Source organism: Myotis yumanensis, unplaced genomic scaffold (genome assembly GCF_028538775.1).
Source record: "Myotis yumanensis isolate MYYU_CA2020_CCGP unplaced genomic scaffold, mMyoYum1.0.hap1 SCAF_7, whole genome shotgun sequence".
Classification (NCBI taxonomy): domain Eukaryota; kingdom Metazoa; phylum Chordata; class Mammalia; order Chiroptera; family Vespertilionidae; genus Myotis; species Myotis yumanensis.
Window position 1 is genome coordinate 93647159 of NW_027223758.1, and position 27266 is coordinate 93674424.

At 53.9% G+C, this 27266-nt stretch overlaps 1 protein-coding gene across 1 annotated transcript in view; it reads left to right on the forward strand.

Annotated features, from left to right (window-relative positions):
- The first annotated feature begins 958 nt into the window (after positions 1-958).
- The window catches only part of NPC1 (NPC intracellular cholesterol transporter 1), a 37676-nt gene continuing 11368 nt past the window's right edge, over positions 959-27266 (forward strand). The window contains 13 exon segments of the mRNA XM_070421275.1: positions 959-1100; positions 10287-10409; positions 11532-11638; positions 13589-13764; positions 16352-16519; positions 17089-17219; positions 17221-17339; positions 18385-18458; positions 18960-19330; positions 20218-20444; positions 21756-21856; positions 24557-24659; positions 27047-27236. Of these exon segments, the coding sequence (XP_070277376.1) occupies positions 1047-1100; positions 10287-10409; positions 11532-11638; positions 13589-13764; positions 16352-16519; positions 17089-17219; positions 17221-17339; positions 18385-18458; positions 18960-19330; positions 20218-20444; positions 21756-21856; positions 24557-24659; positions 27047-27236 (1944 nt within the window). The 5' untranslated portion in view covers positions 959-1046.

A 27266-nucleotide genomic window follows, 5' to 3' on the forward strand; every position in this document is an offset into this window, starting at 1 on the left:
CTCCCGGGACTGGGGCTGAGCTGATCGGGTGACTCAGGGGCCTCGCCCCGCGCCCGCCCTCGCGCCGGGGCCCACAACGCCCTCCCCGGTGACCGATGACCGCACGCCCGCGCCACTGCGCCGCGCCTCCGGGGTGCGCGGGCCGCGCCCAGGCCGGACCCCTTTCGGGGACTGGGTTCGGAGCAGAGCTGGCTCGGACCTAGAGTCAGCACGTGTTCCGCCGAGCGGTGGGGGCCGAACCAGGAAAAAGCGTCGCCAGGACCTCCCGTTTGCTAACACCTCCTCGCCCACCATCTTCAACCAAAGAAAAGGACAAAAAGGGGAGACATGGATTTAAAGCGCGAAAACCACACACCGTTGCTACAACCCCAGAAACACTCTCCCGGGGGATTTCAGAGCTAGCGCCCAGCCCAGGCGGAGCTCAGTGGTTAGCGCCCCGGTTCCACACGCCCTGGTCCGGCGCGCACAGGAGTCAGCCGATGGATGCGTAAATAAGTGGAACAAATCGGGTTCCCCTCTCCCTCTAAAATCAATCAACAAACAAGTAAATTAAAAAGAAAAGCCCAGAAGTTGAGCTGACCTAGTCTGGGAGGCCCTGGCCCCACTCCGCCCCCCGCGGGACGGAGCAGACAGGTGCGGAGCCGGGACTCCCGGAGGCCGCTGCGGCCGGGTCTGGTCCGCGCCCCTCCGGGCTGTGGCCCCGCCCGCCCAGCTAGGCCCCGCCCCCTACAATCCCGCCCGCCAGCTAGGCCCCGCCCCCTCCATAACCCCGCCCACCCGGCTAGGCCACGCCCCTATAACCCCGCCCCCCTCCATAACCCCGCCTCAGAGCGTCCTCCTGGCCAAGCAGCAGCGGCCCCGCCCGGAAGGGGGCGGGTCTCACGACGCCTCTTCCTTCCTGACCTGCGCGCGCAGCCCCGGCGCTGGGTCCTGCTTGACAGGTCCTGCTTTCTGTGTCCGCGGAGCCGGGACTGGGTTCTGAGGGACCCGGACCGAGTCGAGCCGAGCCCAGCCCAGCGGAACCTCCGCAGCCCGCAGCCCGTGACATGAGTGCGCGCGGCCTGACCCTGGGCCTCCTGCTGCTGCTGTGCCCGGCGCAGGTGAGCGGCCGGGAACCGGGGCTGCGGCCGGGAACGGGGGCTGCGGCGGCGCGGCGGGGCCGGGAGGCCGGGAGGGCGGCGGGTCCTGAGGAACCACCCCGGCCGCGTCCCGGCCCCGAGGTGGAGGAAGGCAGCTCTGGGACCACGGTTCGGCCTGTTTGGCGCCCGTTCCGCTGTGGCCACCCCAGTTCTGGGTGGAGGACGTGGGGCAGGGGCGGGAGGGGAGCGGGGGCGGAAGGGTCCTGTGTAGCCTGACTGCCTTCCTCGTGCTGCCGCGTGCGTTCCCGCTCTGGCCCATGGTTAGGCTCCTACCCGTGTGTCCCTTCTCCTCCCCAAAGAGGAAGGCGCGAGGGAGGGGAAGCGGGTGAGCTCGTCGAGCAGCTGCGCGGACCGGACAGGAGTCAGCTCGGTCTCCTGAAGGGTGCAAGTTGCTTCTTACCAACTCTTTCCGCGTCTTTGGAAGCTGAGTCCCAGGGGCCATTAACTCCCCTGGTGGCAGGACCTGGTGGCTCAGGACCCAGAGGACTCGGTGGCCCCAGGACCCGGTGGCCCCAGGACCCGGGCGATTCTGTGGCCCCAGGACCCAGGGGACCCCAAGGCCCCAGGACCCGGGGGACCCGGTGGCCCCAGGACCCGGGGGTCCCAGGATGGGCTGGTTCCCCTGGGTCAGGCCGCCTGGGCAGCAGTGCCTCACTGCTGTGTGTGTATCTAAGTTTCCTCTTTGAAAATCGGGGCACGGAGGGGGAGTCCAAGGATCAGTGCTGGTTAAACCTGATCAGGGTGAAGGGGGACCTGGGATGCTGTGCCCTGTGCCCACCTGCCTGCAGGGGGTGGCAATGGGGTGATGAGTCGCACGGCCGGCAGACCAGGAAACCTCTCCTTTGCTTCTGTGCAGCCCCGGGTAGGGGGTCGGAGACGCGACCCAGGCAGGGTCCGGAGCCAGGGGGGCGGTGGCTCCCTCCTGGGTGTGTGTATGGGGGTCCCAGCCGCGTGGGCGGGGGTGCCGCTCACCAGCACTGGCTTTGGGCACGTTCCTATTTCTTTCTTTTTTTAAAAAATATTTTATTGATTTTTTACAGAGAGGAAGGGAGAGGGATGGAGAGTTAGAAACATCGATGAGAGAGAAACATCGATCAGCTGCCTCCTGCACATCTCCTACTGGGGATGTGTCCGCAACCCAGGTACATGCCCTTGACCAGAATCGAACCCGGGACCCTTCAGTCCACAGGCCAATGCTCTATCCACTGAGCCAAACCGGTCAGGGCGCATTTCTCTTTCAAGCCTCAGTTTTTTTCTGAAGATACACAGTAAACACCTCAGAGGATTACTCACGTTGTTAGGTGTGATTTATGGAGAGACCCCATTGCTTTAGTGAAAACTCCAGAGATGGCAATGATGTGCCTTAAAGAAAGTGCAGCTGTCTAACTTCCCCTGCTTAGTCAGGACCTCAGGGGCTTCCCAGGGCCCAGCAGCTTTCACTGAACAGTGAAACCCCTTCGCCTGGAGGTGGTACCCCGGCTGCTGGCCAGAGGCCCTCCTAGGACTTTGGGGGTAGGTCAGAGGTTGGTCACGAGTCTCAAGTTTCTTGCAAAATGCCTGGGAGCCGGGACAGGTCTGTAAAGCTTAACTGGAAAAACTCCTATTGTGATCTCATGAATCAACTCACTGAGTCTGCGGAGGCTCGCAGAACACTGAGCAGGTGGGGTGGGCGGGGCGGCTGTCTTCTGAATTCTGACCTCTGACAGCAGCGCGTCTGGGTTCTGTCTGAGCACTCATAACGTTCCGTCATAGAGGGACAGGATGGCTGTCCTCTGATGGCCTCCAATACATTTTGGAGGGATTTTCCTTCATTTTAAATTTTTACAGATGATGAAATAACATTACTAGACTGAATGGTTTTTTTTTAATTCCTTGTAATCATCCAAATAATGTGTACAGCTTTGAGAAATAGGTTGTGTGTGTGTCTCTATAGATATTATATACATTTATCCTGACTATATTTTATAAGCTTTTTCTAGAGGAACAGGGAGCATAGTGAGGCCTGGGTAGGAATGAAGTCATTCGAACGGCTTTTCCTGAGCTTGGGGATGGTTGACGTTTTTGGCCGAGAGCCTTGAAGAATAACCACCTGAGGATGGCGCGAATGTGGGTGAACTTTCCCAGTCTCTCTGCCCGGGTTGCTGCTGTGATAGCTACTCTCCGGACATCAGCGCTCAGGGAAAGTAGGTTTCCCTCCAGCCAGTGGGCAGCAAGAAAAGGCTCGCTGAATAGGTCTTTGTGCTCCGCAGTGTTTGTCGTGCCACCAGAACAAAGGGCCCCTCTGCTCATGGAGACAGTGTGTCCTCGCGCTCCGGGGCAGCCCTGCCTCCTAAAAGGGAGGCTTCTCGGGAGTTTTAAGGGTGACACCTTCCCTCCTGCGGAAGCCTGGGTCAGATCACGTCTCACCTGACCTCAGTGCCCCTGTCCCCCTCACGCCACAGCTCTCTCCAGCCAAACAAACGACTTGCTGTCAAACCCGTCCGTCTTCCCAGGCCAGTTCAAATGCCCCATCGTCCTGACCTTGGCTTCCCTGCGCCCCCAGCTAGCATGCCTTCCCCGGGAAGCTGTAAGTCTTTGTGTAAACTCCCGCAGCGGCATTTCTGCCCAGCAAACGACTGTGAATTGAAAGACGTGGGTGTGGGTCTGGCCTCCTCCTCTTCCCAGGAGTGACCTTGGGCCAGCAGTGATCCCCGAGCCTCCGTTCCCTCCTCTGTCCACTCAGATGAACAGCTATCCCCGCTGTTCAGGTGCGTGCGGAAGAGAGGACTAGTGTTGGAATTGAACGAGTGGGTCGCCTCCAATGTGGCCGGGATGCTTGTGCGTTTCTCAATCACCAGATCATCAGGCTCTCCTGGGTTCAGGTGAGAGGGTGGGGCGGGGGAGGGGTTCCGAGGCTGGCGGAGAAATGGCCCGGATTTGCACATGGTGTCTTTGTTCTCCATAACCAGTCACCAGCGGTGGCCATGCAGGTTTTCCGATGTTTGGACTGTGCCTCTTATTTTCAAGTCTTTGGAATGTTTGCTTTGGCTAGAAAACGTTAAAGAACAAACAGAACCCTCGCTGATGCAAGTGTGCTGTTGGGGAATTTCAGAGTGAAACTTTAAAATGTGTCCTTTATCTTATGACTTCCCCTCAGGCCACAGAGGAACTCAAATTACCGTCTTGCACTAATTTTATAAAAGTGTTTGCTGTGGACACAATGTAGGAAACAAAAGTAGATCCAACGAGTAAACGTGTAAACGATGCAGAGGGCAGTCTACACACTGAAGTGCTGTGTGATGTTAGCAGCCTCTATGCGTCTTATTCATAGTTGACGGGACGAAGAGTAAATATAGTGTAAAAATCACAATGCAAAGTGTGCTTAGTAAAAGCAGGAAGAGAACGTCCTAGGAGCCCATGCGTTAGCTGACCTCTGCAGGGTCACTCACCAGGTGGACAAGAGGAAACGGGACGAAGTAGGGGGCGGTTACCGAGTTGTTACTAAAACCTGTGCACTTGAAAAGGGTGGACTTCATGGTATCTGAGTGACCTCAGTGAGCCATTGGAAAATAACATCCCAGTTGACAAGAAACTAAAGGGAAAAGAGCCACCTGATTTTTGCCTAGCACTCCCATGGCTGGGGCTCGTCGATCTGGTTGATCTGCAGAGCACCTTTAAGGTAAGTGCGATGCTGTGCTGCAGATGTGGAGAGTAGGGCTCAGCTTTGTCCCGGGTCACATCCCTCGTACATGGCAGGCGGGGGCTTGAGCCTCTGTCCTTTGGTTCCGAACGGTGGGGGTTTATTTACAGTGAGCGAGCGAAGTTGAATGTGTGTTCAGCAAATGTTCCGTGTGGCCAGTAAGGCCCTGGCTTCAGTGTGGTTTCTCCAAGAGTCGGTGATAAGTCAGGGGGATCAGCCCGCCGGCCTGACCATGGCTCAGTGGCCACACTGTGAGTATCCCATCGGAGAAAAGCCTGCAGACAGGTGCACCCCCATCCACTCCCGCAGTTTCATGTTAGTCTTGTTTTTCAAACCATGGGTGCTGGCGCTCAGCAGTGTCTGATGGTATTATTAGGGGTATGATCCTGGGTGAGTCACCTACAGAAACTGCCAACTACTTACCCACTCACTGAAGATAGCTGAGTCCATCTAAGGACAAATGTGTGACTTACACACCCATCTACGGTGAGCCCGGTGCTCACACAAATCACTCCTTGTTTTGTGGATGTGTTCACCCCAAGTTGCTGTAAAACAGAGTTCCAGAGATTTCCCTCGATAGAGTTCAGACCAGACAAGCCTCCACGCCAGTGTCCTGCCGTATGTGTGTGGTCCCCTCGCTGGGGCGGGGGCGTCTCTAGGTTCTGCCTTGAGCTCTACCCGGCAGGACAGGGCAGAGGGAGGGACCCAGCCCTGCACTGCACCTGCCTGAGGTGGAGGAGAGTCACCTGCACTGAGAAGGTGAGCCCTGAGCCGATGGCTGCTCAGCGCTGGACTGAAAAAGATGTCAATGGCACTCAAGTGGCCACGTGTATGTAGGAAGAGGGACACGTGTAGGATTGTAACGATGGGACAGCCCATCACTGGCACATTGTCCAAATCTCATCATACACCTTATGTACCAACTGACTGGAGTTGTGAACAGTACAGCAGCTGGGGGTGGGATGGGAATAGGATGGAGCAGGCTAACTTGGTGCTCAAACCTCCATTCTCAGCACTGGTTTCCTCATTGGTGAGCCATGTGGCCTCAGAGACTCTTTGAGCCTCAATTTCCTTTCCTGTGAAATGCTACAGTACTGCTCCATGGCGGGGGCGGGGGCCGGGGGGAGGCGGGCTCTGAAAAATAAACGAGGAAGAAATCACGTAACCTGGTTGACGTTTGGTAAGCGTTTGAATATGAGTTACTTAATACTTTATTCATTGGGATTTTTAAAAGATATATTTTTATTGATTTCAGAGAGGACAGGAGAGGGGGAGAGAGATAGAAACATCAATGATGAGAATTTTGGATCAGCTGCCTCCTGCACTGCCCCCACTGGGGATCAAGCCCACAACCTAGGCATGTGCCCTGACTGTGAATCGAACCGTGACCTCCTGTTCATAGGTGGACGCTGAACCACTGAGCCACGCCGGGCGGGGGGCGGGGGAGGCAGGATACCCTAAGGGCAGCCTGGAGGACAAGGTCCCGTTGCTGGTGTTCAGAGCTCCTCCATGTGATGAGATGCTTTCACGCAGCTTCCTAGTGGAGTCCTTTTAGCAAGTTGCTGTAGTTCTGACATTTTTTTAGTCTTTCCTAAACTATTCTTATTATTTTTAAATATGTTTTTGTTGACTTTTTTTTTTTTTTTTAGAAAGAGGAAGGGAGAGAGAGATAGAAACATCAGTGATGAGAGAGAATCAATGATAGGCTGCCTCCTGCACACCCTCTACTGGGGTCGAGCCCCCAACCAGAACTGAGCTCCCGTTGGGTCGCGTGCCCTTTTGGCTCTGGCGGACCTCGAACATTGGTGTGCTTTTCCCTACTGGGCGCAGTCCTTCCTCCCGAGTGGGTGTATTCACTGACCTGACATCAGCACCAGGTGCTCCGTATCCTGGTAAAGGCGGACACCTTGCTCCTGTTATCAGGTGCTTGCTGAGGAAAGCACGCCGCGGGCCTGTGCGTGAGCCCTGGGTGCGCCCTGTCCCTCCATCTTGTCAGCATGTGCTGCCCTGACATCCAGGGATCGTAGGTGCATCTGTCCTCTTTGTTGACAATGTCCTGACTGCCCTCTGTGCTCTGGCGATTTGGAGACTGAAAATCCAATCGCTCAGATGCCAGCTGGGTCCTTGACGGGATACAGAGATGAGGGTGGCCTCAGTGCGGCAAGAGGAGTGAGAGATCTGGCTTGAGAACCAGCCAGGCTGGGGTAGGGTCTGGCCTGCCGTTTCTGAGGTGGGCCACTTTACCTGTGTGGCTCGTCCTCCGTCTCGTCTCTGTAAAGGGTGGTGTTTTCGTGCCAGCTTCGCAGACCTGAGGTTAAGGGAGCTGGTGAAGGCACACTCAGCAAGTGACGGGCGCTAGACTGGGCCCGGTGGGTCAGGAGGTGAAGGTGGAAAGTGGCTGTGATGGGGAGCAGGGGTGTGGAGTGCAGGGAGGGGGCTGGAGGGGCATGAACTGGGAAGGACGGGTGGGAGGGGAGCGGATGGTAGGTTCTGGGCAGCAGAAAACCTGCGGCGGTGGCTCAGGAAGTACCAAGTGGCAGTGGACCACACGGAGGACCACACGGGTAAAGTGACCCACCTCAGAAACGGCAGGCCAGACCCTACCCCAACCTGGCTGATTCTCAAGCCTCTGAGACATTGCCCAGGTCTGGGTGGAAGGTGCCATGAGGGCAAAGAATGGCGCCGGGCTCGGCAGGGGAGGCGTCTGGGAGGAAGAGCACAGGAGGCTGCACCAGGGAGCCTCCTGGGAGGTCGGGAAGGTGCCCCGGCTTTAGGCCCTGAGGAGCAGACACTGGTGATGTGGGGCTTCCGAGGAAGGTTAGCTTCCTTTTGAGCACCTGGGTGGCTGGGCAGGGAGGCGGAAGTGGGATAGGGTGAGGGGTGGTTTGACGGCGGGAGGATGAAATTGGAGCAGCATTCACAGGCAGGCGCAGGTGAAGGGGCCAAGAGAGATGGGGTTGGAAATGTGGAAGAGAAGGCAGTCGGTTGGTGGAGGAAGCGCAGGAACACCACCCACCGGGGCCGGGGAGAGGGAGGGCAGCCTCCCACCTTTAGCTGGAGGCGAGAACAGGAAGGTGAAGGTAGAGAGAGGTTTGGGATGGAAAAGGGGCCGCCCCGAGCCCAGGGCAGCAGTGTGACACGTGTGTGCGCTTTGCACAAGGTGGGGAGTGGGAGGGGGGGTAATGTTAGAATGAGGACCTTAATTATACAGTAGATTATGTTTTATTAAGACTGTTTCCTGAAACAACGATGTCCTGGTTGAATCCTGGTCCTGCCACTCTTGGGCAAGTTACTTAGCCTCACTGTGCCTCATCTCTTCATCTGTAAAATGGGTATAATAACAGCACCTCCCGCATCAGCTCATTGTGAGATTCCTTAGTTCATACATGAAGAGCAGTTCAGACCGTGCCTGGCTTGTAAAGGGCTTGTAAGTACTTTGGGCCCCACTGGCTGAGGGCTGCCTGAGGCAGAATGACTTTGGAAGCAAGCCCAAGGACGTTGAGTCCAGCCCAGTGTCGTGTCCCTGGGCCCAGAGGAGCCGGGTGTTTTATTTCCTTCAGGTCTCCGGAGCCTCTTTGCTGAGGTCCCACACGGCTGGGAGACGTTAGGAGTAATTCATTGGTTTGTACCGTGCTTTCACGTTCACCAAGCCCTTCCATGTGTATTCCCTCCTGGATCTTCACACCAACCCTGTGAGGTGAGCGGTAGTGTGACCACATTCACGGGCAGAATGCTCGGCTCCGCGGGATTTGGCACCTGCTGCAGCTCGATTGGCCTTAACAAGCCGTGCCCTGAGCACCCTGCCCTCCCCTCCCCGTCCCCGCCCCCCAGATGGTGAACACTCTGCTTAGAGATAAGTGCTGTCGATTATGAAGCGTGATCTTTGTGAACAGGAGCACACAGCACTGGGTCATCCTTATTTCCTCTGGAGTGCTGAGTGCTGAGAAGGGGCAGTGGGCGCCAGACGCCCATCTGCTGGTCATGCCCGAGTCACGGCTGTGGTTTGTTGGCTGGATTTCTGCCTCTCCAATGGGTGACATGCCAGAGGCCGCCCTCCTTGCCCCCGCCCCCCCACCCCCCCCCACCCCCACCCCCGGGCCCAGACTTGCTTGCCATGTTGGGCTGTTGAGAATGCTGTGAGGTCCAGGGTGGGTTTCTTCTGTTTAAATGGCACGTAAATATCAGCATCGCCTGTCCCGTCCCATCCTCATTGGTCAGCTTTTTTGCCTTTTCAAACTTCAGTAGATGGACAATGACCTTTCAGTTGGAACCCAGAGTCTTAGAAGGAACAATACTTTCCCTAGAATTGGAAATAACTGGGATTCTTTTTGCCTAAAAATGCGATGGAATTTTGTAGCATCTTGCCAAAGGTTTGATATGTGGTGTTTTCGAATAGTTGGCACGTCCTCATTTGTATCATTTGTGTAATGAGTCGAGATAAGGATGTTCTAAAATACCCGAATGAATTCAGAGACAAATCATATCGACCCCTCAGGTTCCCCCCACATATGTTCCCCCGCCTCCTGCTTGATTTTTCTCTCATGTTTCCAGGTCTTCAGGGCCTGTTGTGGGATTTGTTCTCAACACTGAGGACCACAGCACAGACTGACGGCCCTCTCGGGTGTGTGGGTCCTGTGTCCCGGCCCCCGGAGAATGCGCGGCGGCCTCGGTGCAGATTGTTTAATTTGGCTGTCCCTCCAGGCGTTTGGGAGCCCGGTCGGATGTCCTCCGTTTCCCCAGCGACAGGGGACGGCTCGCTTGTGCAAGCCCGCGGCCCCGGTGGCTGGCAGGGCCGGTGGCAGCTGACCCGGTGACTCACACGGCACCTCCTCCCTCCTGAGTTCCTGCAGCCTCGTGACTCTCACATGAGGGACATGAGGGACATGAGTGGCTCTTGAGAAATCTCTACGGGAGAGGCCGTGCATTTTTCTTTTAAGATCGATGAGGTGACTTTCCTTAAAATGAGCACGTTGCTTACCGTCCCCTGACCTTAGGACAAGGTGTGTGTTGCTGCTGCTTCTTACTGAGGGCTTATTGGTGTTGGTGGTTGTGTTCTCCCCAAGAGTCATGAGGGGCTGCTGTTAATTCTCCAAAACAGAGAGGGGCTGTTCTCCCTTCCTTAGCGCTCCTCGCTCCTTACTCAGCTGTGCAGACACGGTGCCTCAGTCATCACATGCTGCCTGTCCTCCTGGATTTTTAGCAATTCTTAGTCATAAACGACAGCTTTCTCTTACGAACCACTGAACTGGCAGGAATAGGAATCGTGCAAATAGGTCGTTTCTGTTACCTCCTTCACCGCCGTGCTTGACCAGGTTTTGGGGGTGGCATTTGCTTTACTGAATTTTTTCAGGATGTTGACCTCGAAGTGCCTCTTGCTGTCACCCCTTCCCAGGTGACAGTGGGAGGTTCTGTGTGGGAGCTGAGGGGTGCTTCCTGCTGCTGAGGCCCCATTTGTGTTGGCTCCGCAGGTGTTTCCGCAGTCCTGCGTCTGGTATGGAGAGTGTGGGATTGCTTCTGGAGACAAGAGGTACAACTGCGCGTATTCCGGGCTCCCGCGGGCACTGCCGAAGGACGGGTATGACTTAGTGCAGGTAAGCCCATCCTCTGGGCGCTGGGGACATGGATTCGAATTGGAGAGCCTCTGTGATCATGTCTGAGATACAGTGGGGCCTTGACTTACGAGTTTAATTCGTTCCGTGATGGAGCTCGTAACTCAAATTACTCGTATGTCAAATCACTGTGACGTTCGCTGCGCCAACCAGCGGTGGGGTATCTGAAGCTGGCTCGTACGTAACCCGAATTTTAGCTCGCAACTCAAAGCAAAAAATCGGCCGAGAGACGGCTCGTATCTCGAAGTCAAGGCCCCCCTGTATTACTGTGCGCGGGGGTTGAGGGGAAACACCTGCAGGGTTAACTCTGCCCCGAAACCACTAGGCAGCCTATGACGACAGAGGAGATACGACGACTCCAGGGGTGGGTTTTCGGGGCTGACGTCACGCCTTTCCCGTGAAGTTTCTCGTTGCAGGTCACTGTTGGGGACTGACCCTGGTGTCCCAGAGGTGCTCTTTGCACCTTCTTCCAAATGGGCTGGAAGTTAGCTTCGCCTGGTTCTGGATTTCAGGACCTGAGTGGACGAGGCAGCCGCGTGGCTGTGGCTTCTTTGTCCTCCGTTCATTTAGTGGTTCCTTGGTCTTCCTCTGAGAGCCTGTGGGCTTGGCTGCTACCAGCATTCTGTTTTCTGTCGTCTCCTTCACCATCCCTGGTACGCAGAGATGTTAGGAAGAATTGGGAAAATCAAGGTGAAAGACTAGTTTAGAGGCGTAAGCATCTAAAATCAACTTGACAGGGTAGCAGGTGTTGCTCCTTCATCCAAATAGTTAAAGGCATTGACCTACCCTGGAGTGGCTCGCGGATACACAGTGAATAGCATTCTGGTCCAGCGTAAATGAAAAAGCACAAGGACAGGTAAGCTGATTGGTCAAGGGAGGAGAGTGAGCTTCCAAATAAGAAAAAAAGTTGAACTGTCTCTACTTTTGTGAATCCTTAGCTTTGAACTGGTGCATTGATGGCCTTTAAAAGAATTCCGCAAGGCCTTTGCCAAGAGGGTCTGAGCCTTGTGCACGGGAAAGGGTTGATAAAGCTGCTTGTTTCCCTGGTGATGTCTGTCTGTGTTGGACTGCGCTGCCCTAATTTCCACACTTTCTCCCCCAAAGGAACTCTGTCCGGGGTTCTTCTTCGGCAACGTCAGCCTCTGCTGTGATGTGCAGCAGCTCCGGACCCTGAAAGACAACCTGCAGCTGCCTCTCCAGTTTCTGTCCAGGTAGGTCGGCCGCCAGGCAAGCAGGAGAAGACGGCGCTAGGTCTGCAGGTCCTCGAATAAGGCCCTTTGCTTCAACGTCATTTCGTTATAATGTCGCCGAGATGCCGTAGGAGCTGAGCTCTTGTGTCTGTCAGTCACTCTGTGGTGACATTGGTTTATTGTTTGTGGTTTCCCTCAGAGCCATTGAGCCTGAAGAAGGCGCTGTGCAGGGCCTCCTGCACTTCTTAGCCGGCACATTCCCGTTCCTTTAAGGTTTTGTTTTATTTTGAGAAAGCAATCTTAAGACTTCCAGGAACAGTGCATACTTTCTGATAAAGTAGTAATGATCAGACTTACTTTTCTTCTAGAACCTTACAGCCAGAAGTATACTTGGTTTTCCTCCGAGCTGTCTTCACCCCCAAGGGCCTCTGCACTGTGACTAACCAGGTCCTTCCACACGGAGCTCTGCGCCCGGAGGTTCTGCTCAGGTCTCTGACCCACACCTTCATGTGGAGTCTCTCGTCGCCCCCCTTCACCTCCCCGGGTTTGCACACGGTCTCTTCCGGGGGTGACGTGATGTGCTTGAGGCCGGGCCTCCCGAGAGCTGGCCTTGACTGTTAACAGGATTGTTCTGGCGTAGCCGGCTGGTTTTGTCAGAGTCAGTTTGCTGTCCAGTCTGTGCTCTATGACCAGGGCAGTGAGAGGGTTATGTGCGAGATGTTCTTGTCTAAGCTATGCAGCAGCTCTCACATGTGCAGAAGGACAAGTGGACGTGGTCTTGTCACAAGGCCAATGGGAAGGACGTATGACATGGGGATGCTGCTCTGTGCAGAGATCTGCAGGCAAAGGGCCCACGTCGGCGTCCACCGAGGAATTTCTGTTCTTCCCAGAAGTTTAAGATGCCGGTAAAGAGGGGAAACAGTCCCCCTTTCCAGGACGACGTGCAATTTAATGACAGATGGAAAGTTAAGATCTGATTGGGCGGCATGTCCTGTGGTGCCGATGGAGCCAGCCTGGAGCCACCGCTCGGCAACCTCGTTTCTTTAGCACCGCCCAGGGGGGGGCATTACGATGTCAGAGGTAACCGCATCGTCTCCATGTTGTCAGCGGTGCCAATGCTTTATCCACAGTGGAAACGATGGGAAGTCGCTCTGTGGAATGCCAGGCAGCTGTCAGATCGAGGACTGTGGAGATTAAATGCATAGCCTGGCGGGAGTTTGTAATTCGTGGAGAGTGACAAAACTGCACCAAAAGTGGTTTTATAAATGGTGCCGGTGTCCTTCCCGTTGTTGTCACGGTAGCGCACAAGACTCCCGAGGGTCAGGGTGTGTGGCTCTGTCTTCACTGAACCAGGGTCTGGGAGGCCCAAACACGTCCCGAGTGGTCGCCCTCGGGTCGGAGCGGTTGTGATTGGTTGTGCTGCAGGTCCAATGAAGCAGTCGTTTGCAGAGAGCTGTGAGCCCGAGAGGAGAGAGAGTGCTTTTGCCATAAAACTCCACCTCAGGAGCTTAAGCTTCGAGCCTGAGGCCCGCAGGCAGCTGTGGTTCTGCTCCTCCGGCCACCAGTGCTGTCTCTCCTCAGGCCACGGAGTGCTCCTGGGTGAGGGAGGCCTGTGTTAGCCGGGGCTGGGAGAGCCCTTCAGTGGGCCGTAAACTCATCACTGTCACCAGGAGGCGTTTAAGTCCCTTTAGCTTCAAGTCATGGAAAACATTTCTCTAAATTAGAAAGTGCAGAATTCAGAGACGCATTTTGCTGTTTGACATTACATCTGGACAACATAGATGTAGTAATAAGGGCCGTGTTTAGAGAGGTGTCTTTATTTTAACACGAGGGTTTAGGCTTATTTTAGTGGCTGGGTGTAATGTGTCTTCATGATAATAAAATTTAAATATGCTTTTCCTATTTTAAATCATCGTTTTGTTAGTCCTATTTTCGGTGACATCATACAGAGTATGGTTACTTTTTCTCTAGATGTCCATCCTGTTTTTATAACTTGATGAACTTGTTTTGTGAGCTGACGTGTAGCCCTCGACAAAGCCAGTTTCTGAACGTTACAGAAACCGAAGAGTATGTGGACCCTGTTACCCACGAGAATAAAACAAACGTGAAGGAGTTGCAGTACTATGTTGGAGAGAGTTTTGCCAATGGTAAGTACACTTTCAGTTTTTCCTCCTTTACAATTGGTATCCGGGCTGTGGATCAAGTTGTTCCTTTTTGCTGTCCTGTCAGCTGTGTGACAGTGACAGTGTGTGTTTCATTGGCCGTGAGTGCAGGTTGTTGCTGCTTGTATCCGAACCCTATTTAACAATCTCCTGAAAGAGGAGATTTGCTTTAACTGCTTCCTAACTATATGCTTCCACATGGAATTCTGAGTATGTGCAAGTTTCCTTCTGTACATTTTAGAAACAATGGAACTGTGGTTCTACTGGGCATGAATTGTGTAACTCCATGAATTACTGCGAGACTGAGGAGCGGGGTGGAGAGGAGAGTAGTTGGCAGAGAGGACATTTTGACTGTGAAGAAACAGGTTGCCATGAGGGAAAGGAAGCAGGTATAGCAGTCCAGGGAGTGGGACCCCAACAACTAGAAATAATAGGACAATCTGAAAAAGACCATATGATGTAAGGAATTTTTTAAAAATATGTTTTTATTGATTTGAAAGAGAGCAGAAGAGAGAGGGAGAGAGAAACATTGATGGAGAGAGAAATATTGATTGGTTACTTCCCACAAGCACCCAACTGGGGATTGAACCTGCAACCTGGACATGTGCTCTGACCAGGAATCGAACCAGCAGCCTTTTGGTACATGGGACAACGCTCATCCATCTGAGCCACACTGGCTAGGGCGGAGATGAAAGAATTTTGAAAGAGTAAGATTCTAGAGAAAGAGAATGAAAGATTAGAAATAGAACCACCTGGACCTATTAATGAGAAATAGTCATTTAAATGGCTAAAAGATAAGCAGCAGATCAGACACAGCTAAATAATGTGCCCAAGAATGACCTATAAAGTAAGAGAGTAAGAATTTGACAGAGTTGTTGATTAGAAGAGCAACATACAACTTTAATTGTAATGACCAATTAAAAATATAACAAAAAATTAATAGATAAAAGTCCCACTCACAGAAGCAACAGAAAGTAAGATGCCTAGGAATAAATTTGCCAAAAGATGTGACATAAAAGACAGTCTGCTGAACAGAGAGAGGTCATTCTGAACCAGGCATGTGAAAATTGATCCATGTAACAGGAGTGCTGCTACTGATTAAGGAAAGTGACTGGTTGATAGATGAAGTGAGAGAATTGATTCCTCTATTCATCTAGTTTCTATTTTTGCTCATTATACTAAAAAATATTTAGACTAAAAATGCTAACCTTGGAAATTTTTAGAAACAAATAAAAAATCAGAGACACTAATGCTAATTAAGAGAATGGATAATATATGGGAGCATAGTCATAGTCAATAATGGAATACTTAAAACTGTTCAAATATCTGAGAGTTAGGGCATTCACATGAATGACTCTCTAAAACAGAGGTCCTCAAACTTTTTAAACAGGGGGCCAGTTCGCTGTCCCTCAGACATTCCACACATGCGCACTGCGGGCCCAGGACGAGTCGGCTGCTCAGCAGGACAGGCAGCGGCGGCAAAAACACCTGGCGGGCCGGATGAGTGTTTTCGGCGGGCCGCATGTGGCCCGCGGGCCGTAGTTTGAGGACCCCTGCTTTAAAATGTTGACTGAAAATGTTACAGAATATACATGTTAATATGTTGTTTATATTAAACAATGCTATATATTCATGAATATGACATAAAAGTGTGTGCATGCATAGGAAAGATAAGCATCAAATTCAGGATGTGGTTGCCTTAAGGATGGAGGATGGTCACAGGGAGGGGAGTCAGCCTCAGTTGTGTCTTTAGTCTTTTTTTTTTAATGTTGAGGCAAATGTAAAGTAGTAAGATAGCTATAGTGGGGTGGTGAGTAAATGGGAATTGTATTCTCCATGTTTTCTGTGTGCTTGAAATATTTACTAAAACAAAAACCTGAAAACCAAGTGGCAGGCGGGAAGATGTGATGGAATTACCCAGAGGACAGCAGAGACTTGCACAGATCATTACAGAAGTGGCACGTGGGGTAAAGTGAGGGGCTCTGACAGAAGACAAGAGAGAGAGAGTTGGGGAGACAGTGAGCAAAAGGAAAATGGCTGAGGACCCTCCAGAATGGATGAGAGAGGAACCCCCAGACGTAGGGAAAGGAAAGAAAAATGTCAGCCAGACAAACTAGAAAGAAACAGAACACACAGGTGGCAGGTGTGGTCCCGTACACTCGCAGCGCATGCTCTGCACGTGAAGTAAGAGAACAGTCCTATTACAGTGCAGTTCCTGCCGCAGGAGGTTTCTGGAGCCAGCTTTGTTGGCCGAGGGGCACTAAGCTCTTAGCTGTCCATCCTCAGCCTCAGCCGCACCTCCGTGCAGGAGGGAGGGTGCCTCTGGGCAGCGTGGGCTCCCGGGAGGACTGGCTTCCTGCCTGTCGTGTGTGAGACTGGACTCTGGCCAAGTCGGTGTGATGAGCTGGGCCAGGGGTGATCTCCAGGGCCGCCCTTGTGCACCGTGGCCGCTCCGTCCTGCCTTCTGCCCTCGGTGCACGTGCACGTCCACTCCAGGTCACACACGGAGGCCTTTGTGGTCTCGCCCTGTGACGGCAGCGGCATTTCCGCCTTCCTCCCTTTCCCCTGCTAGCCATGTACAACGCCTGCAGGGACGTGGAGGCCCCCTCGAGCAACGACAAGGCCCTGGGGCTCCTGTGTGGGAAGGAGGCCGCAGCCTGCAACGCCACCAACTGGATCGAGTACATGTTCAACAAGGACAACGGCCAGGCCCCCTTCACCATCACTCCCGTCTTCTCAGGTGGGCACGCGCTCAGGGTGGCGCAGTCAGGGTGTTAGCGCCCAGGAGCCTTCAGTGCGGCAGGAAGATGAGCCAGGCGGAAGCCTGGGTGTCCCTCCCCTGAGCAGGGGCGTGGGGGAGGTACGGGTGGGGGGGATGGGGGTGGGGGGGGCACTTGTCCTGCCCTGGTCACCGGGGTCTGGGAGGGGAGTGGAGGAGGAGGAGGACTTGCCTTCAGGTGTTGCTGCATGATTGAAAGGGTCACCTGGGCTTTTATTTAAAAAATAAAGGCCAAATCCTTGCAGAAGCCCGGTCAGGGGCTCTGCGCTTGTGTCAGCCTCGCTGCTCAGTGGGAACCAGGCCTTGGAAGGGGAGGCACTCAGATCTCAGCGACAAACCGTCTGTGCTCAGAGTTACCGCAGCAGCTTAACATTTTACAGGACTCAGCGGCAGCACAGACTCTGGTCAGACAGACACCTCCAGTCGTGCTGTAGAGCTCAGGGTGCTTATCATTGGGTTTCAGTGTGTTTAACGCCAGCTCTGTAGTGTTTTTAAATTGAGACTGTCACTCAACACCGTCCTCGCTGCAGACCTCCCGGCCCACGGGATGGAGCCGATGAACAACGCCACCAAGGGCTGTGCCGAGCCTGTGGACGAGGTCACCGGGCCCTGCAGCTGCCAGGACTGCTCGGCCGTGTGCGGCCCCCGACCCCAGCCGCCGCCCCCCTCCCGTCCCCTGGAGAATCTGGGGCCTGGACGCCATGTACGTCGTCATGTGGGCCACCTACATGGCGTTTTTGCTCATGTTTTTTGGAGCCATTTTTGCCGTGTGGTGCTATAGGTAAGCCGTTCGTTTGTCCTTCAGAGTAAGAAGAGCACATGACCCAGACCTTGGGCAGTAAGACAGGAAACAGTTCTCTGCACTAAAGCCATCCCGTGGATGCTTATGTCCGGCAACAGGAAACAACCAGGGCCTGTGCAGACACTGGGACATTAGAAGCTGGTCTCACTGATTCATTCAAAAGGATGTGAATTAGCACCGTGCAGAGACCACCCATTAGAAAGTCTTCGGAACCTAATCGGATGCAAATTTACTTAAATGCAATACTATACTATAGTCCCTTTAGATATTTGCATCTTGATTTAGGACAGTTCATTTTATTTAACTTTTTATTTTAAAATAATTTTAGACTTAGGAGAAAGGTACAAAGATGTGCTGTGTGTGCTGTGTGTGTGTGTGTGTGGGGCGGGGGGGTCTTAATTCATACTTTATCCTTTACCCAGTTTCCCCTAATGTTGTAATTACATAACCCATCGTTTATAATTACCAAAGCCACGGAAATGACAGTGGTATAATCTTAGCTAAGCTACGGACGATATGAAAACCTGCCTGTTTCCCCTGTCGGACCCCACACTGCACCCCCTTTTGCATTTCCTTGGTCTCCTCTAGCCGGTGACAGGTAGTGCCTTAGTCTTTCCCTTTTGTGACTTCGGCACTTCGGGTGAGTCCTGGTCGGTTGTTTGTGGAATGTCCCTCGATTCAGCTTTACCCGCTACTTCTCCTGGTTGGGTGAGGCTGTGGGTTTTGCCCAGGAACCTCACAGCCCTGCTGTGGCACCTCTGTCAGCACGTCCTGCCGGGGGCACGTGATGTCAGCGAGTCCCCTTGTGGGCGCTCCCCGTGAGCACTGGGCTCTCCACTGTGGAGTCACTGTTTCTCTCTGTAGTTGATCGATGTCTTGGGGGAGAGACATGGACCCTGTGTGGCACTCTGTGAACTTGGGGGGCAGAGGACCATGGGAGGAGGAAGGAAGCTTTGAGCGGGAATGTCAGAGACCTCCTTGTGCTGAAACCCCCTGATACTACTTACCTGCTTTCACTTTTCAGAAAACGGTACTTGGTCTCCGAGTACACCCCCATTGATAGCAGCATAGCTTTCCCGATGAGTGTCAGCGACACAGGTAGGCCCCTTGAACTTGAATGAAAGGGTGGGTTGTGTTGGGTGTTTATGCACCTGTGGGGACAGACTGCTCCGGCTGAGGACAGTTCGGAGCAGGACAGACAGGCCCTGCCATGTCACTACAGGCTAGTGGGGCGGCAGGTCGGAGCCAGGTAATTACCAGCAGCCGTGGGTGACCGTGGGCAGGGACCATGGGCGGGACAGAGCTGGGTGCTGACCAGGGCTGAGGCGGGAGCAGCAGGGAAGGTTACGGAGCTGCTGAGCTCAGGGTGCCAGAGAGCTGGCCTTTCAGAGGCGGGTACCTGAGCATCGTCCTCCTGGGGTGGGCCTGGCGGTCATGGTGGGCAGGCAGGAAGGGTGGCCTCCAGGGCAGGTAGGACGCTGAGGGCCAGCGCACGGGGAGGTGCAGCCAGGACTCCTGCCAGGTGGAGGCGTAGCTGATGCTTTCCCTGCCCAACGTTCAGGAATGGCCTGGCCCTTACCGCCCCCACTTCTCCTCCAGGGGAGGCCTCCTGCTGCGACCCGCTTGGCGCCGCATTCGAGGGCTGCTTGAGGCGGCTCTTCACCCGGTGGGGCTCCTTCTGTGTCCGAAACCCCGGCTGTGTCATTTTCTCCTCCCTGGCCTTCATCGCCGCCTGCTCCTCGGGCCTGGTGTTCGTCCGCGTCACCACCAGCCCCGTGGACCTCTGGTCGGCCCCCAGCAGCCAGGCGCGCCTGGAGAAGGAGTACTTCGACACCCACTTCGGGCCTTTCTTCCGCACGGAGCAGCTCATCATCCAGGCGCCCCACACCGCCGTGCACACTTACGAGCCGTACCCCTCGGGGTCCGACGTGCCCTTCGGACCTCCGCTCGACAAAGGGATCCTGCACCAGGTAACCTGCGCCTCGAGGACAGCGGTTCCAGGGCACACGGTGGTTTGCCGGCTTCACCACCAGCTCTGGGTGTGAGTGTGGTGGGAGATTAAAAACCTTAATGGTGAAAGTAGAGCTAGTCCTCAAGAAGGTGAATGACGGGTGTTGTATGTGCTGCATGTGGACGGTCTTGCTTCTTCTAGAAGCTGGGGTGAGTGTTTCTGGACTGAAGCGTCTGTGTTCTAGTTCCCTTGGGAACCTGGGACTCTCCCGCTGGGCATTTAGAGATAATGTGCTAGAACCCAGAGGCCTGAGCCCGCCGGTCCTGGGCCCTGGGAAGAGTGGCCACTGCTCTGCCCTCAGGGGTGACGGTGCCACTGGCTGCAGCTACTGAGGCGTCTGGGACAAGATCCACCTGTTCTCCCCATCTCGCTGGCCCCGGGGAAATGTGCCTGTGGACACACTGCCCCCCGCCTCCTGTTTAATCAGCGATTGCACAACGGCATTAAACTTTGGGTTTCAGGGGGTATTGGTGTGAGGGGCGTGTCGGAGGAGAAGGCCTGCTTCTCTCTGCTGGCCCTACTGGTCAGTGCTGCTCCCTGCCGGTCATTGCCGGTCACTGCTGCTCCCTGCCGGTCACTGCTGGAGAAGGGTGCGAGGGATGAGGCTCATGTGCTCTGCCTGGTGATGGGGTTGCCTCCCCATCTCTCTGGACGCCTCGATATAGGGTCCCCATCCCAGTTTGCCATCTTGGGTGTCATCAGATGCCCTGCCACACTGTCCCCATCCGCTCTGCTCCGTGTTAGGAAGGGTTTCCCTCAGGTACTCTATCTTCTGACCCCTTGGCAGCAGGGATGAGTCAGACTCTGAGAAATCTGACGTGTTTTCGGATTTGTATCTTGTTTCAGGTTCTTGACTTACAAACAGCCATTGAACACATCACTGCATCTTACAACAACGAGACCGTGACCCTCCAGGACATCTGCTTGGCCCCGCTCTCCCCGTATAACAAGAACTGCACCATCCTGAGTGTGTTAAATTACTTCCAGAACAGCCACTCCGTGCTGGACCACGAGATAGGGGACGACTTCTATACCTATGCGGATTACCACACGCACCTGCTGTACTGTGTCCGGTACGTGGCAGGTCGCTCACTCCCCCCCCACCGACCTCCAAGCGCTTGCTGCTGCTGCACCCGCTGTGGGCCTGGAGCCTGGGTGAGCACAGAGGCAGATGTCCCAACAGAGGGGGCCGGGGTGCAGCCCTGGTGCCAGGCAGAGGCAGGCGTGGAGATGGTGAGCCAGGCGGGCAGGCAGGTGCCGGCTTTGGGGTGGGGCTGCTCAGAGGGAGAGGGAGGGAGCTGTGAACTCGGAGGAAGAGTCCACAGTGGACGGAGCGGCGAGTCCAGGCCCAGGGGCATCATCGGTCACACAGCCACACACACAAACGTGAACGCTGCGGTGCCTTCCTTATCGTTATGTGAGGACAGGAATGGTCTTGAACCGGACAGCGTCCCCTTCCCGAGGGCAGCCGGCGGGGGCAGGTTTAGATTCGGGCAGGAAAGCTGCTTCCTGCAGGAGGCGTGTCTGGCTGGCAGAGTGTTTATAATTCAGGCAGTCAGGGGAGGCCCCTGACGCCTTGCCCTGTGCCCTGGCCTGGCCTGGACACGCCTGTTCAGCCGGTCAGACATCACCAGGGCTGTTCTTCACGGAGGAGGTGCTCTGGCCATCTTGGCGCTCTGACTCCTCGCCTGGTGTGATGACCTTACGCTCTGTCTGTTCTTGTTCCTAAATGTGACCCTTTTGGGGCTGAGCTCCTGGCTGTCCTCCCTGGGCCTGGCACAGACCCCGACTGTCTCCCTGCCCCCCTTCCCCACACACAGACCTCCTTCCGCTTTGCGCGCAGTTGCCTTTGGAAAGCAGCCCCTGTCCTGTCCCAGGTCTCGTTATTCCCGTGCCTTCAGGATGAAACACGACACTTAGCCCGGCATCTGTCACTTCCCAGGCCCCTCTCTCTGGGGAGTCCTCGCGGGGTCCCCCATGCTCTGGACACAGGACTTCTTGTTCCTCAAACCGCCACTTCTTGCTTTCTCCTCCCCCCCCCCCCCCCCCCCCCCCCCCCGCCATGCCTGTTCTTGCCCCGCCCCCACCCGCACACCTGAGGTGCAGGGAACAGCCTACTCCCTCCCGGTGGATTCTCCCTGGGCCTGGGGCCTGGCTCTGCACGCGCTGCTGGTGCAGGGACTGTTCTTCCTGCATTAGCTGCTCCCTGAGTCATGCTGTGCTGTTTCCTGCCTCGCTCAGGGAGTCCTGAGGAGCCTTGGGGCCCACGTGATGCTTGGATTTGTGAATGTTCTGCTGAATACATGCGTGAAAACGGGGTGGCCTGGTCAGCAGTCAGGTCTCGGATGGCCCGAGGCTGGTTCTAACGGGCTGTCTCCTCACAGGGCTCCTGCCTCGCTGAACGACACCAGCCTGCTGCACGACCCCTGCCTGGGGACGTTCGGAGGGCCTGTGTTCCCGTGGCTGGTGCTGGGAGGTTATGACGGTGAGTGAGAGGACCTGGCCTTTGATTGACAGTCCAGTGGAAGTCATAAAGGCTTTACACATTCAGCACTTGTATTAATCTCCTGTTTCGTCAATCCCAAATGCAGTATCTCCTGTGGGTTTGGGTTTTTCTGGATTTGGGTCACACTTTAGGAAGCTGTTGAAAGTTAAGGGTGTGTCCCTGGAATAATGTAATTGCATACGTCACACCACATGCAGTGCAGCCTCAGGCATTCCCGAAACCCGGGGAGCCCACCTGTAGGACCCCACGGGATCCGGGGACCTCAGGCTGAGAACCCTGTGACGGGAAGAGACGCCATGCCAGGTGGAGACACAGAACACTGGGGATTCTTTCCTTTCTAAACCAATTGGCTAAAAGCGCAGACACATTTAAGGGAGGGAAGCCATTGGCTGAGAGCGCAGACACAGTTAAGGGGGGGAGCCATTGGCTGAGAGCGCAGACACATTTAAGGGAGGGGGGCCATTGGCTGAGAGCGCAGACACATTTAAGGGAGGGGGGCCATTGGCTGAGAGCGCAGACACAGTTAAGGGAGGGGGGCCATTGGCTGAGAGCGCAGACACAGTTAAGGGAGGGGAGCCATTGGCTGAGAGCGCAGACACAGTTAAGGGAGGGAAGCCATTGGCTGAGAGCGCAGACACATTTAAGGGAGGAGGAGCCATTGGCTGAGAGCGCAGACACATTTAAGGGAGGGAAGCCATTGGCTGAGAGCGCAGACACATTTAAGGGAGGAGGAGCCATTGGCTGAGAGCGCAGACACAGTTAAGGGAGGGGGGCCATTGGCTGAGAGCGCAGACACAGTTAAGGGAGGGGAGCCATTGGCTGAGAGCGCAGACACAGTTAAGGGAGGGAAGCCATTGGCTGAGAGCGCAGACACATTTAAGGGAGGAGGAGCCATTGGCTGAGAGCGCAGACACATTTAAGGGAGGGAAGCCATTGGCTGAGAGCGCAGACACATTTAAGGGAGGGAAGCCATTGGCTGAGAGCGCAGACACATTTAAGGGAGGGGGGCCATTGGCTGAGAGCGCAGACACATTTAAGGGAGGAGGAGCCATTGGCTGAGAGCGCAGACACAGTTAAGGGGGGGAGCCATTGGCTGAGAGCGCAGACACAGTTAAGGGAGGGGAGCCATTGGCTGAGAGCGCAGACACAGTTAAGGTGGGGGAGCCATTGGCTGGCTCTCTGCTGGTCCCCCAGCACCTCGGGGTGGGTCCCCGGCCGTGGGTGCTGACTCACATGGTGGCTCTGGCATCTGAAGCCTGATTACGGCGACTCATGGGTTTCCCCCTCCCCCACCCCCCCCAAATGCAGAGGCGGCATGTTTCCTAAGCCCTGCTCTGCGGGAATAAAGTGCCATTTCTGTGGTGGGAAAGACGGCACCAGCTTGCTAGTCACAGCCGTCAATTAAATTTGATCTCTACCTTATTCCTTCCACCAAAATACATTCCAGATGGACCCCAGGTTGAAATGTAAGAAGGGAAACTATAAAGGACTAGAAGACAATACAGGAGGAATTTTTAAATGGAGAAGGCATTTCTAGCAAGATAAAACTCAAGGCCGCCCCAGGAATCACTGATGGATTTGACTACGTGAGAACTTTAAATTCCTACATGGAGAGCAAACGCCATAGGGTTTAAAAAATAAAAGCAATAAACTGGAGAAAAATTAGTATTTAACATATAAAGAGCTCTTGTGTAAGAAGAGAAAAGGAGGGAAGCCCCATGACAGTTAACATTGCAGAGGGGACATGCTCCACCCCACTCCTAGGCCGTGACGGGCACTCACTCAGTCTTCCTGCCTCACAGGTGAGCACAGGGCTGGGAGCTCGGAACCGATGGGTGACGGCCACAGGTGGGGCATGTGAACTGGGGCCTAGAGTATAAACTCCAGGAAAAGGCAGGGGTCTCACCTCCTTTGTTCACTGATGTATCCATGGTACTTCAGTCCTGCCAGGCACTAAAGTGTCTCAGTAAATATTCTGTTGAGTGAAAAATAGGGTAGAATTTTGGTGGGCAATTTGGGAGAATCAGTCACAATTAGAAATGCACAAACGTTTTGACTCGGTGATTGTAAGAATTGATTCTACAAATATGTACTTTGCATATTAAAAATAGAAGGTTAGTCCTTGTAGTAACTTTGTTGATGATTTTAAAAACTAAAAATATCCATCAGTGGGAGGTTGGTTACATTATACTAGACAATGTTGTACAGCAGAAAAAAGAATAAGGAAGCTCTTTCTGTACTAAAAGGAAACAGCCTCAAGATACAAACGTAAAAGCATGATGTGCAGAGTAGTACGCGGCTGTTGTATAAGAGGGGGGGGGATGTGTGCTTGTGCCTCTGAGGACTGTCCTGGCAGAGTCCCAGGATGGGCAGGCCAAGAGGGAGCGAGGAGAGGAAGGAGAGGGCGCTCAGAGCACCGCTCGGCTCTGCTGGGATGTGTGCTGCGGAATGAATAAAAGGGCGTCTTCCCCGGATGGCAGTGTGTGCTGCTTCCACAGGGAACCGTTTCATTTGTTCTCCACGCTTCGCAGGCACCGTTTCAGGAACTGCTGTTCCGAGCGCGCGGGGCGTGGTCTGCAGCCCGGGGGGAAGTCGCCAGCTGTCCCGTCACTGCCCCTTGCACTGGCCTACTTTTCTGCAAGCTGGTAACCTTGTCGATGTCACATTTTCCCTTTCTAGATCAAAACTACAATAACGCCACCGCCCTGGTGATGACCTTTCCTGTCAATAATTACTACAACGACACGGAGAAGCTCCAGCGGGCCCAGGCCTGGGAAAGAGAGTGAGTGCTCGCAGGGGGTGTGGGAAGCTGGGCACCAGCAGAGACCACCTGAGCCTCCTCCGCTAAACTAACCCTCCACCCCACCCCCCACCCCCTCATCTGAGTGATGTCTTTTCACTCGTTACCAGTGAGATCTGTGAGTAAACGTACCTAAAAACATTGTGTGAACAGATCTCCCTACACAAGTGTACAGGCAGAAACTTTGCCTTCATCGTGTTCTAACAGCAAAAACGGGGAGCTAGCTGGATGTACGTTATTAGGAAGGGATACGTAAGTCGGAAGTGCGCAGTCGTTCAGGCAGGTGGTAAGTGGTTCGAGATGCACTAAATAAACTCGCAGTCAGCACGTGTGAATAAGCATATGCTGCCCGCGCCGCCCACGCCCAGGAAGCTGTCCAGGCCGGTGTCACCGTGCCTGCGCCTCCAGGGAACGGGGCGACGTGAGGAGGATGGGCTGTGACTCTCCCTTCATCATCTGCATCAAGTGCATTCTCCTAAAAAGCAGCTTTCCTGAGACTGGTCCACACCATACATTTCACTCCCTTAGTGAGAGCGTTCGGTCCAGCAGCTTTAGTCTATTCACAGATGATGTGCCGCCGTCACCACAGCCAATGGTAGGACGGTCTTGACCTCAGAACGCAGCCCCACCCCTTTAGCGACTACCCCCACCCTCTCGTCCTCCCCTCCCAGCCTGCGCAGCCACTGACTGCTTTCTGTCTCCATGCACTTTCCTATTCTGGACTTGTTTATATGCATGGAATCGTGTGTGAGATTCTGTGTCTGGCACCTTCCATGTAGCACAATGTAGTCAAGGTTAATCCAGGCTGCGGCGTGTGCCGGTCCTTTCCTTTCTGTGGCGCGTGACGGTCCGTCCGTGGACAGAGCGGGTTCCGGCATCCATTCACCCGCCGAGGCGGGCGGGCGGTTCTCCTGTGACTGCTGCGAATAATGCTGCTGTAGACATTTGTGCACAAGTGTCTGTGGGAACTTTTTATTTCTCTGGGTGTGTGCTACGATTAGGACGGGAGGGCCACATGGTCACTCTGAGGAACTGCCAGCCGGTTTTCCAAAGGGACGGCACCACTTTCCGTTCCCACCGCAGTGTGTGGCGGTTTCACGTTCCCCGTCCTTGTCAGCACAGCCTTGTCGGGCTGTGATGTGGTTCCCTGGTGCCTGACGACTTCTAGCATCTCTTCACGCCCTTACTGCCTCCGCATTACCTCCTCAGAGAGGTGTTTATTCATATTCTTTATCCTTTTTTTAGCTGGTCATTTGTATTTTTATGATTGAAGTATAAGAATTCTTATATAGCCTACAAGTCCCTTATTAGATAACATGATTTCCAAGTATTTTCTCTCATTTTTTGGTTTTTGGTTTTTTGCTTTCTTGACGGTGTTCTCTGAGACACAGTCGTTTTTAACTTTGATGAAGCCCAGTTTATCCATTTTTTCTTTTGTTGCTCGTGCTTTTTGTGTCATGGCTGGGAACCCTAACCCCTGGACGTGCAGATTTATGTCTGTGCTTTTCTAAGAGTTTTATTGTTTTAGCTCTCACATTAGGTCTTTGGTCCTTTTGAGTTCATTTTTGGATGTGGTGTGAGGTAAAGGTTCAGCGTTCTCTTGCATGTGGCTATCCAGTTGTCCCAGACCATTTGCGGAAAAAGTTCGTCTTTTCCGCCGTTTGCTCCTCTGTTGAGAAGTAAGTGGACTCTGGTTCTGCTCCTTCGCTCTGAATGTGTAGCCTGGCGCGGGCAGCGCACTCCTGTTCACTCTTGTTTTGGGATGAGTTTGAAGTCAGGACATGCGGACCCTCCTGCTTGTTCTTAAAATAAATAGCAGGTTTAGCTCTTCTGGGCCTCTTGCGATTCTCTGGGAATTTTAGCATCAACTCACCATCCTGCAAAGGAGTCAGCCAGGTTCTGATAGGGCTTCTTTAACCTGTGGTCAGCTTTTAAATTATACTCCACAAGCATGTATCTTTATCACAGTGCACAGACTTCACTTAGAAATCTTTTAGTAAAAAAGAATGAGACCAGGAACCGATTTCCGAATTTGTCCCAAACCGATTTAAATGGCAGAAAAGTCAGCATGTCTGCACTGTCTCCCTCCCGTCTCCAGCAGAGAAGATCTGAGTGCTTTTGTCAGAGAAGCTGGGGAGCCCCGGCCAGGTGACTCGGTCGTCCCCATATGCCAGGGCTCAATCCTCAGGGCTCATACAGGAATCAGCCCACGAGTGTGCGAATAAGTGGAACAAGTCAGTCTCTCTTTTCCTCCCTAAAAAAGTTAATAAATAAAAATTAAAAAAACCTTTTTTAAAAGTTGGGAAGAAATCCCTCACTTTGCTTTCACTCAGTTTTAACTAAAAATATAAACTTCTTGTACTCTTTAGGTTTATTACCTTTGTGAAAAACTACAAGAACCCAAATCTCACCATTTCCTTCACTGCTGAGCGAAGTATTGAAGATGAACTGAACCGTGAGAGTAACAGTGACATCTCCACCGTGGTGACCAGCTATGCCGTCATGTTTCTGTACATTTCCATCGCCTTGGGGCACATCCAGAGCTGCAGCAGGCTTCTGGTGAGGGTCTCTGGTGTGGAGATGTGGTGT